Consider the following 16847-nt stretch of genomic DNA (forward strand, 5'->3'; position numbering starts at 1 on the left):
TATGGCCTCAATCAATTTTCTTTTTAAATTAATACACTTTGTTTTTTGAGTTGTTTTAGGCTCACAGCAAAATCGAATGAAAAGTACAGAAGGATCCCATCTACGCCCTGTCTTCACACACAAATAGCCTCCCCCCACTATCACCATGCTACACATCACAGTGGTACCCAGAATTACTTTTTGACCATTTGAGTATTTGTGGCACAGCTAGATTTTGAATGTTTGATTGGACTCAGATACATGTGTGCATTTCAGTACTTTCAGAACTACTAGTGTAAAGAGTGAAGATCAGAGTGGAGGGGCAGGATCCATCCACATGGGGTGTGGTCATAGTAAACCTCTCAGATCTCAATTCCTGCTTCACAAAGCAGCTATGATATAACTTTTAAAATCTGGTTTCACCAATTTCCTGGAAAAAGTTACTCTGCTCTGTGATGATTGAATTTTGTGTATATTTCTATTAATATGCCTGCTATATTTTAGTTAAATTTAACTTGTTTATTGCTGGATGGTATACCCCAAAGAAGGAACTGTGTTGTCTTCATCTCTAGTGCAAAGCTCAATGCCTGGCAGATTGAAAATATTAATACATTAACTTGGATTTAATAAGTATCTTCTATGTGTGAGACATTTAAATAAGTATTTAATGCATAGTAGTGTTTAGTCCTCCTACCAACCATGTATAGACTATTCAGTCTTATTTTAGAATGAGAAAATAAGAATTTACACAAGGTCACATATATAGCCAAGCCAGTATACCCAATAAACACTATAAATCCTGTATTTGGAGCTACAGATTATCAAAGTATCTGAAATGTAAAAACAAAAAATCTAAAACTCTTCAAAATTAAAACAAATATTTAAATGATCACTAAATTTAACAGCCTCAGTAAGTGTTAAGTACTCATAAAAACCTCATTTAGAAAGAATTTATGGTGAGGTTTCTCTCTTTACACAATGATTACTGAGAAATTATAGCCAACGGTAAATTAAATGTGATTCACAACCAAAGGGATCAAAAATAAATTTATTTTAAAATTTCAAAATTTTATAGCTAATATATTTAACATGGCATGTCCTCACTTTTAAATATATCTGATATGATATGAAGGGGATGGGTCTCGATTGTAAGAATGCACAGCACTATTGAGCTAAAATATGACACTGAAGCAAGTGGTAGGCTGACATTCCCAGTTTCATTTTTCTAGTCTGCCTTCTGTGATGACCATGTTTATAGGTTAAATTAATAAGTGTTTTGGTAATTAAAACTATGTGGAATTTAGTATCAAAATACATTTTTTCTTAGAACACATACATTTGTTCTATTATCCCCATTTACGGCCCACCATTCTTCATGGCTTGGTTAAAATTCAGATACTTCTAATGAGAACATCACTTTACATTGATACTTTCTGTATTTTTAACACTTAACTTTCTATTTAAGATTCTATTTGATTATTAAATGCTGTGATTAAAATGTCTTGATAAATTGAGTTCGTCTGTCTAATAAATATAGCTTTTCATGACTATTAATCTTTATTTGCATTGCCTAGTGATACAGATTATATTGTGATTACTAGTAATTTCCGTTTTTTACAGCTTTCATAAGACATATTTCATATGCTATAAATTCACCCACTTAAAGTTTGCAGATAGATTTTGTTTTAAGAGTTTTGCAACCATCCCCACAATAGAATTTTAGCCAAATAGAAACTGTACATGCAGCCTAATAGAAAATGTACATTAGTGATTCCCAACCTTACCATCTCCCCACCCTTTGGCAACCACTAATTAACTTCCTGCCTCCATGGAGCTACTTATTCTGGATATTTCAGATAAGTAGAAGGATATCTAGTCTTTTTGAATCACTTCATTCACTCAGCCTAATAATATCAAGGCTCATTCATATTGCAGTATGCACCACCGCTTCATTCTCTCTTATTGCTAAATAATAATCTATTGCATGGGTATACCACATATGTTTATCCTTTCAATAGTCAATGGCTGTGTAGCTTATTTTTCCATTTTTTAGCTACTGTGACTGATACTGCTCTAAATGCTTGCATATAAGTTTCTGGTGGGAATACGTTGGCTCTTGTCTTGAGTACATAGCTAGGAGTGGAATTGCTGGGTCATAGTGTAACTCTATGTCTAAATTTTGGAGGACCTGCCTAAGTGGGGGCATCATTTTACATTTCCAGCAGCAATGTGTGCAAGTTCCAATTTCACCACAATCTCAAAACCTCAACAATGCTTGTTATTGTCTGTATTTTTTTTTCTGAGAGAGAGAGAGAGAGAAAAGAGAGAGAGAGAGAGAGAATGAGCGAGCTTGGGAGTGGGGCAAGGATGTCAGAGGGAAAGAATCTTTTTTTTTTTTTTTAATTTTTATTTATTTATGATAGTCACAGAGAGAGAGAGAGAGAGGCAGAGACACAGGTGGAGGGAGAAACAGGCTCCATGCACCGGGAGGCTGATGTGGGATTCGATCCTGCGTCTCCAGGATCGCGCCCTGGGCCAAAGGCAGGCGCCAAACCGCTGCGCCACCCAGGGATCCCAGAGGGAAAGAATCTTAAGCAGGTTCCATGCCCAATGCAGAGCCTGAGTTAGGGCTCAGTGTCACGACTCTGACATCATGACCTGAGCTGAAATCAAGAGTTGGATGCTTAACCCACAGAGTCACCCAGGTGCCCCATTTTTTCTGTCTGTCATTTTTATGTTAGCCATTTCAGTGGGTGTAAAGTGATATCTCATTATAATTTTGATTTTCATTTTCCGAGTGACTAATGATGTTTAGCATCTTTTCTTGGAATTATTGGCTATGTATAGATCTTCTTCAGAGAAATGCCTATGCAAATCTTTTGCCCTTCTAAAAATTGGATCACTTGTCTTTTTTAGTGTCAGGTTGTTTAGAATATATATATATATTCATACACATATATATTCATACATATATATATATTCTGTATAAAAGTCCCTTATTACATATGATTTGCTAAGTTTTCCCCATTTTATATGCTGTGTTTTCACTCTCTTGATAGTATCCTTTGCACAAAATTTTCATTACAATCATGTCCAATTTGTCTATTCTCATTTTTGTTGCTTTTACAGTATCATATCATGGTATCACATCCATATGCAAAAGAATGAAGTCAGAAAATTACCTTATATTCTGCACAGATACTAACTTAAAATGAACAATAGATGTAAATGTCACAGGTAAAATTATAAAACTCTTAGAAAACAGAAGTCAACTTGTGACCTGGATATATGTTGGCTTTTCTTTTACTAATCCAAGGTCATTGCCTAATCCAAGGTACTATTGCTGCCTATGAGGATTGGTAATTGATGGTTGTTTACTTATTTTTTTTACATACATAAAGTTTATGGGATTCTGTCACTGAAACAACCAGAAACCTAGTTTGCCAGATATTATTCTTAGGGACTTGATACACAAGTAGAAAATAAAATTTATTCAAGAATATTGAGTATGTATCATATTCAACTCAGTGGTTGCCCAAGGATACAGGAATTACACACACACACACCATATATATATATATATATATATATATATATATATATATATATATACACACACACACACACACATATATGTGAATTTTAACAAATATTAAAGATTCATTTTATTTAAAGTTTACATTATTTAATTTTTAAATATTAAATTACTTTACATTAGTCTTTATCTAGCTCATAACCTGATAATCAGTAAGGGATAGTGAGGAAATGGGCAAAATTGGCTGAAAATGTCAAGGTTTCAACTTACATTTATTACTCTTAGGGAGGTTGAAATTCAGATCTATGAATTCTATTATTAATTATACTTTAAAAAGTCTGGATTTCTATAGTATTTCTCTAGAATATAAGGTCCAGTGATACAGCGACTGTGTCTCTCTGGCACTAGTGCCTCCTATATGGTCTAGCAGAGTTGGTATTCAGTGTATTATTCATTGAATGAATTCTTGGGGCTATCTGAAGCAGGCAAAGTCATTTTTTTCTCTCATTGAAGAGCTTGTAAAATGGGGTAATCAGGATAATGTAGAAGACAACTGAAGGCTTCTTTAAAGTTTTCAATATAATTCACAAATTACTGTGAACATTTTCTGTCCAGCCCATATTTTGCAGTACTTATTAGTTTTTTTTTTTTTTAAATGTAAAGACCACTTTGAGAATTTAATGAGTAATGTGTGGAACCTCTCTCCAAAGTGGGTGAAGGAAGAATGTTTTTCTATTTATCCATCCATTTATACACACAGTCTTTGTAAAGCTCTTATTTAAATTTCAGTTACCATACAGTTTAACATTAGTGTCAAGGTGTTCAATATAGTGATTCAGCATTTCCATACAACACCTGATGCTCCTCACAAGTGTCCTCCTTAATCCCATCACCTATTTCACTACCCCCCCACCTCCCTTCTCACAACCATTAGTTCTCAATAGTTAATAGTCTATTTCTTGGTTGCCTTCCCCCCCCACCTCTTCCCCCCCCACCTCTTCCCCCCCCCACCTCTTTTTCCCCCCACCTCTTTTTTCCCCTTTGCTCATTTGTTTTGTTTCTTAAATTCCACATGTGAGTGAAGCCATACTGTATTTGTCTTCCTCTCCCTGACAAATTTCACTTAGCATAAGGCAAGATTTCATTCTTTCATTGCAAATGGCAAGATTTCATTCATTCTTTTTTTTTTTAATAAAATATTTGGGGATGGAGGAAGGCGTTAGTTCAATAACCCATTAAGACAATAGCAGTCCATGAAGGCTAGTTTACCATAGAAATGGAAGTTGCAAAATCAATAAAATAAGCAAGGCTTATCTTGTATTCACATTTATGTTCAGTGCTTATGAATTAGTCACAGCTCTAGTTCTTGTAGCTCTTCACTCTGAGGTTCAGTATGAAGGAACTCTTTCTGTGATGTGTTTGCTATTCATACATGTGGCAGAGGGAAAACAGTATATGTTTGCAAATGGCATAGGTCATATTCACTCACCTGTTGTTGACCAAAGCAAGTCACATAAGCAAGCTTTATTTATTTTTTATTTTTTAAAAATATTTTAAACAGTTTTTTTTTTTTTTTTTTTTTTTTTTTTTTTTTATTTATGATAGTCACACACAGAGAGAGAGAGGCAGAGACATAGGCAGAGGGAGAAGCAGGCTCCATGCACCAGGAGCCTGACGTGGGATTCGATCCCGGGTCTCCAGGATCGCGCCCTGGGCCAAAGGCAGGCGCTAAACCACTGCACCACCCAGGGATCCCTAAAAATATTTTATTTATTTATTCATGAGAGACACACACAGAGAGAGGTAGAGACACAGGCAGAGGAGAAGAAGGCTCCATGCAGGGAGCCCGATGTGGGACTCGATCCTGGAAAACTGGGATTTCTCTCTGAGCTGAAGGCAGACGCTCAACCACTGAGCCACCCAGGTGTCTCAGGCCAGCTTTATGTTGTTAATTGAGCGGGTAAGCAGAATTCTGCTGTGGGAAAGGATCACATTAGGTACACAGCCACGCCTGATGTTGAAAGCCTTTCCAAAGGGAGAGGTAGCAGTAATAGAGATTACTACAAAGCCTATCCATGACCCCAGTGAAAGAACTATTTTATTATTTCCCTTGTGTGTATTAGTCAGGGTTCCCCAGGGAGATGGAATCAATGGAGTGCATACACACGTGTGTGGCTTTTAAGGAATTGTTTCATGGAATTATAGACTGACGTATCCAGAATCTGCCATTCAAGTCCAAGGGTCATCACACTGAGCCAGGGAAGAGCCCCTGTTGCAGTTCAAGTTCAAGGGTCCTCTGCTGGAAGAATCTTCTCAGGCTTGGAGAAGGTTAGTTTCTTGTTCTACTCAGGTCTTCGACTGATTGGGCGAGGCCCACCACATTATGGAGCACAATATCCTTTATTCAAAGTCCACCAGTTTAAATTTTAATCTCGCCTAAAAATACTTGTACCCAAACATCCAGAATAATATCTGGGTACCATAGCCCAAGCAAATTGACAAATAAAACTAACTGTTATAGTATGTATATAGATATTTGAGCTCATTTATTATCTATATCCTATCATGAGCATAAGTCAGCCTTCTCAAAAGAATTGTTGAGCATTTACATCACTTACAATATTATACTCAGTACTGAAAGAGGCTCAAGATATATGAGATGGTCCTCTCTAGTATTTTGTTTCCTGCTGCATTCCTAGTACCTAAAATGGTACCTTGTGGCATAGAACATGTTCATTAACATTTGGTTAATGAGTGAAAAATTAAGAAAAATAGCTGAAATATCCTAAGGAATATGCAAATAGCTGTTTAAGAAAAAAACAGAAAAAAAAAAAAACCCTGGGCAATATTAAGTGTCAAAATAAAAGGTCAATCATATTCTGAGGAAAGTAGAAAAAAATACAATTAGAGTGTCAGAGATGAGTAATATTTGAGATACCTTGTATGACATTTAGATAGAAGTTTAATCAGGTAAAGAAACGAAGGGAAGGAATATTAAGTGTCATGTGCTTAGAAAAGCAGATGCAAGGATATTCACTATAGCATTTTGATAAACAAGCATTTGAAATGAATCAGTGTCCAGTGATAAGTGAATGGATTAACTTTGATATATGCATTCATCCCATGGATTACGATATAAGGGTTGAAAAGAAAGAGGTAATGTGACCAATTTCTAAGACATTATAATTTTTAAAACCTTACATAATAATACTACATATTTTTCTTTGGGCAGATATATAGATGTAAATGTACAGAAATACATACAATATAGTACTTAAAAATAATGATTATACCTGAGGGGTGGAATCAGTAATGACATGAAGGTGACTTTAGCTTTTTTTGTAACACTTCAATTTTTACAAAAATTATATTCACATATTGTATACTTAAAAAGATTAATTGCACAGAAGGAAAACTGGTAACTGGTACAGTAAGAAGAATAATGTTAATCTTGTATGAGCCTTGTAAAACAGGAAAATAAACTGAATTTGAAGTTTTTAAATTTTTTTTTATTTTTTATTGGTGTTCAATTTACTAACATACAGAATAACCCCCAGTGCCCGTCACCCATTCACTCCCACCCCCCGCCCTCCTCCCTTTCTACCACCCCTAGTTCGTTTCCCAGAGTTAGCAGTCTTTACGTTCTGTCTCCCTTTCTGATATTTCCCACACATTTCTTCTCCCTTCCCTTATATTCCCTTTCACTATTATTTTAGGCTGTTATTAGAGGCAGTCTTTATTGTCACTTTGTATTGAGTGTTTAAAAAAAATCACCATGTGAAAGGGCAGTGATGAAATCAAAATGAAATCAAATTTCAAACAGCGAAGAGAGTTGAAAGAAATGGTAAATGGCAAATGCAAATGTGAATTTTTGAGTTGTAATTGGGCAGAGTAATTGACTAGTTCAATTAGTTGTCATGGTGGTTTGGAAAGAAGAATTCTATTATTCATGCTAAGTAAAAAAAAATCCTACACCTGCCCTTTTTTGTGGGGGTACATAGAATTAAAAAATCACACAAAAAAGATTTAATGATAGAAAAAATTTGTTCCACTGTCTGCCAGGTTTTGCCTTAGGAACCCTATGATTCATGAAACAATTTTAACTTTCTTGGAAACATGTTCTTTATATTTGAGACATTGCATTTATTTTTAAATGGAATGAAGGTCAGAAATACAATATTCAAAGTTACTGTATAAGAAAACACATAGGGGTACCTGGGTGGCTCAGTTCGTTAAGTGTCTGTCTCTTGATTTTAGTTCAGGTCATGATCTCAGGGTCATGAGATTGAGCCCTGCTCCGTGGTCTGTACTGGGCATGGAGCCTGCTTAAGATTCTCTCTCTCTCCCTTTGCCCCTCCCCACTGCTCCCCCAAAATACACACATGGCATAGAATCTAGTTTCCTAGAAAGAGTTAAGCATTTATTATATGAGATATATAACAAAATTGCATACGATAGTTACCCTTTCCCCCCTTTTTTATTTTGTTTTAGTGCTGTACTCTTGTGAAAGAAGTAGGGGGCTGTAGAGACAATAGGGATAATTTAATAGAATCACAAACTTGCAGAACAATAGAGGTAACATGCATACATTGGTGACCAACACACCTTGCTACTTTGCTCTTCTCCTTCCACTCTTCCATCTTGGATACTTTGGGTTAATCTGCAGTATATGCTTGAATTGCTCCAGTTAGTCCTGGGGGAATTTAGTCTCAGTTGTGATAGTTCTCTTTGAATTCTGTCTTCAAGTAATCTATGATGTCATGAGCATTTTATTTAGTTTTCTCATGCCTTGGTTTTTACTGAGGAAATTGTGAGGTAATCTTAATTTTCTTGGAATATTTTTGTAGGCTTTGGTGAATAACATGTTAAGTAATGATATATATTAAAGATTTTATTTATTTATTCATGAGAGACACGTGGAGAGAAGCAGAGGCACAGGCAGAGGGAGAAGCAAGGTCCCCACAAGGAACCTGATGTGGGACTCAATCCTGGATCTTGGAATCACAACCTAAGCCAAAGGCAGACACTCAACACTGAGCCACCCAGGTGCCCCTAATATATATAAGCATAATTTCAAGTCCCTGTTGACATTTTAAGTGTAAATAAATCTTTAGGACTAGATGTATTTTATTCAGTATAAAGTCATGCTGAAAACACAAATATGACCTTCTGTTGGGAAGCAAACCTGGTTTTTGTAAAGGAAAAACATGCTTGCCTATTGTAGGTCTTTGAGTGGGTAGCTAAAATAACTAGAGTTGGGGAATATATGTTATCCAGACTTCATTTAGATTTAGGCAAAGTTCCTCGTCCAAGGCTATTTTCTAAGTATGTGAATTACTGTGAAATTCAGGTGGGGACAGGGAAGGCTTGTTGAGTCATGAGTAGGGAATGTAGCTTAGTTGTGGAAAACAAAGATGAACAGACATTTTCCTGCCAAGATAAGAATAAATAGTAGAGTCTTCCTCAGGTGCTACTGGACCCAGGTTAGTTTACACTAGTCTGGGAAAAGGGCAACACCAGAACCCCACCCCCACCCCAATCTCCATGTGTTCTGGAGTTCCTGCTTAACAAAATGCAATTTAAATAGGTATACAGATGCAGAAAGAGCTCCCAAGGCAGGTTGTGTATAGACAAGTTATAGCTTTAAATATGAGAAAGGTCAAGAAAAATAAACTCTGTATGTATTTACAAGAGAGTAGGCCACAAACTAATTTTATGGTTGGGGGTTGGGATTTGCCCTCCTCCGTGTGGAAACAAAGGCATTGTTCCCTAGTCACCGTGGTCATCATGACCCAGGGCATCATCAGCAAGAGTAATGGAAACAAAACAGATGAGGGGTCTAAATTTATCTCTAGTAAACTCTATATCCTCCTAAAAAATTGTGAGGGTTTTCACTTCTTTAAAAAAAGCAATCAGAGTTTAAGACTAATAATTTATTTGATCAGGGAGACAGATGAGGGAAGATAAATGAGGATAAACTGATAGAACTCATCAATAGCCATAAACATTATGTATAGATTTAAAACTTACATACTAGGCACCTGAACTTCTCTTGAAGCTTGAAAACAAGTTGAGGAAGAAAGGAAAAGAAAAAATGGTAGGTAAATTTACAAAACTCACATTTTTTTTTTTTTTTTTTTTAGCACAGGTAGAGTGTATTGAGAAACTATTTTCTCCAGACTGCTTGTGGGGCAGGAAGCCAGGGCTATTGTAGATTTGATCATTCATGTTTTGATTAGTATTTCAAAGGAAAATCACGCCTTTATCTAAACTTCCTTTAGTGCAGTTGTTAGACACTTAGGGATGACTATTTTTATTTATTTTATTTTTTTTAAATTTATTTTTTATTGGTGTTCAACTTACTAACATACAGAATAACCCCCAGTGCCATCACCCATTCACTCCCACCCCCCCGCCCTCCTCCCCTTCTACCACCCCCAGTTCATTTCCCAGAGTTAGGAGTCTTTTTTTTTTTTTTTTTTTTTGAGTTAGGAGTCTTTATGTTCTGTCTCCCTTTCTGATATTTCCCACACATTTCTTCTCCCTTCCCTTATATTCCCTTTCACTATTACTTATATTCCCCAAATGAATGAGAACATATAATGTTTGTCCTTCTCCGACTGACTCACTTCACTCAGCATAATACCCTCCAGTTCCATCCACGTTGAAGCAAATGGTGGGTATTTGTCATTTCTAAGAGCTGAGGAATATTCCATTGTATACATAAACCACATCTTCTTTATCCATTCATCTTTCGATGGACACCGAGGCTCCTTCCACAGTTTGGCTATCGTGGCCATTGCTGCTATAAACATCAGGGTGCAGGTGTCCCGGCGTTTCATTGCATTTGTATCTTTGGGGTAAATCCCCAACAGTGCAATTGCTGGGTCGTAGGGCAGGTCTATTTTTAACTCTTTGAGGAACCTCCACACAGTTTTCAGAGTGGCTGCACCAGTTCACATTCCCACCAACAGTGTAAGAGGGTTCCCTTTTCTCCGCATCCTCTCCAACATTTGTTGTTTCCTGCCTTGTTAATTTGTCCCATTCTCACTGGTGTGAGGTGGTATCTCATTGTGGTTTTGATTTGTATTTCCCTGATGGCAAGTGATGCAGAGCATTTTCTCATATGCATGTTGGCCATGTCTATGTCTTCCTCTGTGAGATTTCTGTTCATGTCTTTTGCCCATTTCATGATTGGATTGTTTGTTTCTTTGGTGTTGAGTTTAATAAGTTCTTTATAGATCTTGGAAACTAGCCCTTTATCTGATAGGTCATTTGCAAATATCTTCTCCCATTCTGTAGGTTGTCTTTGAGTTTTGTTGACTGTATCCTTTGCTGTGCAAAAGCTTCTTATCTTGATGAAGTCCCAATAGTTCATTTTTGCTTTTGTTTCTTTTGCCTTCGTGGATGTATCTTGCAAGAAGTTACTATGGCCGAGTTCAAAAAGGGTGTTGCCTGTGTTCTTCTCTAGGATTTTGATGGAATCTTGTCTCCCATTTAGATCTTTCATCCATTTTGAGTTTATCTTTGTGTATGGTGAAAGAGAGTGGTCTAGTGTCATTCTTCTGCATGTGGATGTCCAATTTTCCCAGCACCATTTATTGAAGAGACTGTCTTTCTTCCAGTGGATAGTCTTTCCTCCTTTATCGAATATTAGTTGACCATAAAGTTCAGGGTCCACTTCTGGATTCTCTATTCTGTTCCACTGATCTATGTGTCTGTTTTTGTGCCAGTACCACACTGTCTTGATGACCACAGCTTTGTAGTACAACCTGAAATCTGGCATTGTGATGCCCCCAGCTATGGTTTTCTTTTTTAAAATTCCCCTGGCTATTCGGGGTCTTTTCTGATTCCACACAAATCTTAAAATAATTTGTTCTAAGTCTCTGAAGAAAGTCCATGGTATTTTGATAGGGATTGCATTAAACATGTATATTGCCCTGGGTAACATTGACATTTTCACAATATTAATTCTGCCAATCCATGAGCATGGAATATTTTTCCATCTCTTTGTGTCTTCCTCAATTTCTTTCAGAAGTGTTCTATAGTTTTGAGGGTATAGATCCTTTACATCTTTGGTGAGGTTTATTCCTAGGTATCTTATGCTTTTGGGTGCAATTGTAAATGGGATTGACTCCTTAATTTCTCTTTCTTCAGTCTCATTGTTAGTGTATAGAAATGCCACTGATTTCTGGGCATTGATTTTGTATCCTGCCACGCTACCGAGTTGCTGTATGAGTTCTAGCAATCTTGGGGTGGAGACTTTTGGGTTTTCTATGTAGAGTATCATGTCATCGGCGAAGCGGGAGAGTTTGACTTCTTCTTTGCCAATTTGAATGCCTTTAATGTCTTTTTCTTGTCTGATTGCTGAGGCTAGGACTTCCAGTACTATGTTGAACAGCAGTGGTGAGAGTGGACATCCCTGTCTTGTTCCTGATCTTAGGGGAAAGGCTCCTAGTGCTTCCCCATTGAGAATGAGATTTGCTGTGGGCTTTTCGTAGATGGCTTTTAAGATGTCGAGGAATGTTTCCTCTATCCCTACACTCTGAAGAGTTTTGATCAGAAATGGATGCTGTATTTTGTCAAATGCTTTCTCTGCATCTAATGAGAGGATCATATGGTTCTTGGTTTTTCTCTTGCTGATATGATGAATCACATTGATTGTTTTACGGGTGTTGAACCAGCCTTGTATCCCAGGGATAAATCCTACTTGGTCACGGTGAATAATTTTCTTAATGTATTGTTGGATCCTATTGGCCAGTATCTTGTTGAGAATTTTTGCATCCATTTTCATCAGGGATATTGGTCTGTAATTCTCCTTTTTGGTGGGGTCTTTGTCTGGTTTTGGAATTAAGGTGATGCTGGCCTCATAGAACGAATTTGGAAGTACTCCATCTCTTTCTATCTTTCCAAACAGCTTCAGGAGAATAGGTATGGTTTCTTCTTTAAACGTTTGATAAAATTCCCCTGGGAAGCCATGTGGCCCTGGACTCTTGTGTCTTGGGAGGTTTTTGATGACTGCTTCAATTTCCTCCCTGGTTATTGGCCTGTTCAGGTTTTGTATTTCTTCCTGTTCCAGTTTTGGTAGTTTGTGGCTTTCCAGGAATGCGTCCATTTCTTCTAGATTGCCTAATTTATTGGCGTATAGCTGTTCATAATATGTTTTTAAAATCGCTTGTATTTCCTTGGTGTTGGTAGTGATCTCTCCTTTCTCATTCATGATTTTATTAATTTGAGTCTTCTCTCTCTTCTTTTTAATAAGGCTGGCTAATGGTTTATCTATCTTATTAATTCTTTCAAAGAACCAACTCCTGGTTCTGTTGATCTGTTCCACACTTCTTCTGGTCTCGATTTCGTTGAGTTCTGCTCAAATCTTTATTAACTCCCTTCTTCTCTTGGGTGTAGGATCTATTTGCTGTTTTTTCTCTAGCTCCTTTATGTGTAAGGTTAGCTTTTGTATTTGAGTTCTTTCCAGTTTTTGAATGGATGCTTGTATTGCGATGTATTTCCCCCTTAGGACTGCTTTTGCTGCATCCCAAAGATTTTGGATGGTTGTATCTTCATTCTCATTAGTTTCCATGAATCTTTTTAATTCTTCCTTAATTTCCTGGTTGACCCTTTCATATTTAGCAGGATGGTCCTTAACCTCCACATGTTTGAGCTCCTTCCAAACTTCTTGTTGTGATTTAGTTCTAATTTCAAGGCATTATGATCTGAGAATATGCAGGGGACGATCCCAAACTTTTGGTATCGGTTCAGACCCGATTTGTGACCCAATATGTGGTCTATTCTGGAGAAAGTTCCATGTGCACTTGAGAAGAATGTGTATTCAGTTGAGTTTGGATGTAAAGTTCTGTAGATATCTGTGAAATCCATCTGGTCCAGTGTATCATTTAAAGCTCTCGTTTCTTTGGAGATGTTGTACTTAGAAGACCTATCGAGTATAGAAAGAGCTAGATTGAAGTCACCAAGTATAAGTGTATTATTATCTAAGTATTTCTTCACTTTGGTTAATAATTGATTTATATATTTGGCAGCTCCCACATTCGGGGCATATATATTGAGGATTGTTAAGTCCTCTTGTTGAATAGATCCTTTAAGTATGATATAGTGTCCCTCTTCATCTCTCACTACAGTCTTTGGGGTAAATTTTAGTTTATCTGATATAAGGATGGCTACCCCTGCTTTTTTTTGAGGTCCATTCGAATGGTAAATGGTTCTCCAACCTTTTATTTTTAGGCTGTAGGTGTCCTTCTGTCTAAAATGAGTCTCTTGTAGACAGCAAATAGATGGGTCCTGCTTTTTTATCCAGTCTGAAACCCTGCGCCTTTTGATGGGGTCATTAAGCCCGTTCACATTCATAGTTACTATTGAGAGATATTAATTTAGTGTCATCATGATAACTATTCAGTCCTTGTTTTTGTGGAATGTTCCACTGAACTTCTCCTTAAAGGGGGATTTTAAGAGTCCTCCTTAAAATTTCTTGCAGAGCTGGTTTGGAGGTCACATATTCTTTTAGTTGCTACCTGTCTTGGAAGCTCTTTATCTCTCCTTCCATTTTGAATGAGAGCCTTGCTGGATAAAGTATTCTTGGTTGCATGTTCTTCTCATTTAGGACCCTGAATATATCCTGCCAGCCCTTTCTGGCCTGCCAGGTCTCTGTGGAGAGGTCTGCTGTTACCCTAATACTCCTCCCCATAAAAGTCAGGGATTTCTTGTCTCTTGCTGCTTTAAGGATCTTCTCTTTATCTTTGGAATTTGCAAGCTTCACTATTAAATGTCGAGGTGTTGAACGGTTTTTATTGATTTTAGGGGGGGATCTCTCTATTTCCTGGATCTGAATGCCTGGTTCCCTTCCCAGATTAGGAAAGTTTTCAGCTAGAATTTGTTCAAATACATATTCTGGCCCTCTGTCCCTTTCGGCACCCTCGGGAACACCAATTAAGCATAGGTTTTTCTTCCTCAGGCTGTCGTTTATTTCCCTTAATCTATCTTCATGGTTTTTTAATTGTCTCTTTTTTCCTCAGTTTCCCTCTTTGCTATCAACTTGTCTTCTATGTCACTCACTCGTTCTTCCACCTCGTTAACCCTCGTCGTTAGGACTTCTAGTTTGGATTGCATCTCATTCAATTGATTTTTAATTTCTGCCTGATTAGCTCTAAATTCTGCAGTTATGAAGTCTCTTGAGTCTTTTATGCTTTTTTCTAGAGCCACCAGTAGCTGTATAATAGTGCTTCTGAATTGGCTTTCTGACATTGAATTATAATCCCGATTTTGTAACTGTGTGGGAGAGAGGACTGTTTCTGATTCTTTCTTTTGAGGTGAGGTTTTCCTTCTAGTCATTTTGCTCAGTGCAGAGTGGCCAAAAGCAAGTTGTATTGGGAAAAGGAGAAAAAGAGAGGAGAGAAAGAAGGAAAGAAAAGAGAGAAAAAAAAAGGAAGAAAAAAAACGAAAAAAAAAAAGAAAAAGAAAGAAAAAGAAAGAAAGGAGAAAAAAGCGGGGTGGCGGAAGGAAACAAATCAAAAAGCAAAAAAAAAAAAAGAAAGAAAGAAAAAGAACCACGGGGGAGTATCTCCTGATTCTGTGTACTTTAAGTCCCTTGGCTTCCCCTGGAAGTTGTCAGTCTAGCTGGTCTCCTGGGGGAGGGGCCTGCTGTGCTGATTTTCAGGTGTTAGCACTTGGGGGAGCTGCTGTGCCCCTGCCTGGTGCAGGGCTCAGTGGGGGTTGTTTACCCTGTGAGGCCCCTGGAGGAACAACCGCAGTGGCGGGGCCAGCTCTGGAGCCCTGGAGTCAGCTCCTGCAGTAACTCCAGAGCTCTCCATCTGCAGGGCCTGGAGGCTCCGGGGCGAGGCCGCTGATCTGCTCAGCTGGGGCAGGAGCGTCCTCGCTGTCCTGTGCCCTCCCGGCTCTGCCTGTCCCGGGGGAGGCCGGATCCTGGGCTGTGTCCCGGCGCCCTGTGCTCCGGAGCCTGCGCTGGTGGATTCGCGCTCCCGGGCCGCAGCCCCCTCCGCGGAGCCGCCCCCGAACCCCCATGAGCTGCTCCCGCCCGCAGCCCCCTCCGCGGAGCCGCCCCCGAGCCCCCCGAGCTGCTCCCGCCCCGCAGCCCCCTCCCTGGAGCACCCCCCCGAGCCGCCCCGAGCTGCTCCCGCCCCGCAGCCCCCTCCGCGGAGCCGCCCCCGAGCCCCCCCGAGCTGCTCCCCCCCGCAGCCCTCTCCGCGGAGCTGCCCCCGAGCCCCCCCGAGCTGCTCCCCCCCGCAGCCCCCTCCGCGGAGCCGCCCCCGAGCCCCCCGAGCTGCTCCCGCCCCGCAGCCCCCTCCGCGGAGCCGCCCCCGAGCCCCCCCGAGCTGCTCCCCCCTGCAGCCCCCTCCGCGGAGCCGCCCCCGAGCCCGCCGAGCTGCTCCCGCCCCGCAGCCCCCTCCGCGGAGCCGCCCCCGAGCCCCCCCCCCCGAGCTGCTCCCGCCCCGCAGCCCCCTCCGCGCAGCCGCCCCCGAGCCCCCCCGAGCTGCTCCCGCCCCGCAGCCCACTCCGCGGAGCCGCCCCCGAGCCCCCCCGAGCTGCTCCCCCCCGCAGCCCCCTCCGCGGAGCCGCCCCCGAGCCCCCCCGAGCTGCTCCCCCCCGCAGCCCCCTCCGCGGAGCCGCCCCCGAGCCCCCCGAGCTGCTCCCGCCCCGCAGCCCCCTCCGCGGAGCCGCCCCCGAGCCCCCCGAGCTGCTCCCGCCCCGCAGCCCCCTCCGCGGAGCCGCCCCCGAGCCCCCCGAGCTGCTCCCGCCCCGCAGCCCCCTCCGCGGAGCCGCCCCCGAGCCCCCCGAGCTGCTCCGGGTCCCGCCGGGCGCTGCAGCCCTTAGGGAGCTCGGCGCACTCTCCCGGGGCGCAGGTCCTGTTAGTGTCCCCGGGAGCCCGAGGGCATCCCCGCCCTCCTGGGTCCTGCTCCACCTCCCTGCGAGCCCCTTTCCCCCCGGGAAGGTCGGTGCAGCTCCTGCTCCTCCGGGACGGGGCTCTCCTGTCCTGGGGACACTCGCCCCGGCCTCAGCCCGGCTCCTCGCGGGGCCCCTCCCCCTCGGAGGCCTTTTGTTTCTTTATTTCTTTTTCCCGGTCTTCCTACCTGGATAGAAGCGCGAACTCTTCTCACTGGAGCATTCCAGCTGGTCTCTCTTTAATTCTCAGGCCGAATTCATAGATTTTCAGGGTAATTTGAAGGTTTTCTAGGTAATTTGGTGGAGACAGGTGATTTGGGGACCCTGCTCTTCCCCCATCTTGCCCCTCCTCCCCGGGATGACTATTTTTAAAAAATTACATGGAAGCTACTAAGAGAGGAGGAGGAGAAAGGTTCTATAA

At 40.8% G+C, this 16847-nt stretch overlaps 1 protein-coding gene across 5 annotated transcripts in view; it reads left to right on the forward strand.

The window, feature by feature from the left end:
* LOC144282257 (uncharacterized) overlaps positions 1-16847 on the forward strand; it is a 147404-nt gene that overhangs the window by 7498 nt on the left and 123059 nt on the right. The window contains exon 3 of one of the 5 annotated variants that reach the window (XM_077845673.1): positions 5720-5842. The exons of the other annotated variants lie outside the window; for them this stretch is intronic. Within the exon in view, the coding sequence (XP_077701799.1) occupies positions 5720-5842 (123 nt within the window). The remainder of the gene's footprint in view (positions 1-5719; positions 5843-16847) is intronic. 5 annotated transcript variants of the gene reach the window in all.

This window comes from Canis aureus, chromosome 13 (genome assembly GCF_053574225.1).
Source record: "Canis aureus isolate CA01 chromosome 13, VMU_Caureus_v.1.0, whole genome shotgun sequence".
Lineage (NCBI taxonomy): Eukaryota > Metazoa > Chordata > Mammalia > Carnivora > Canidae > Canis > Canis aureus.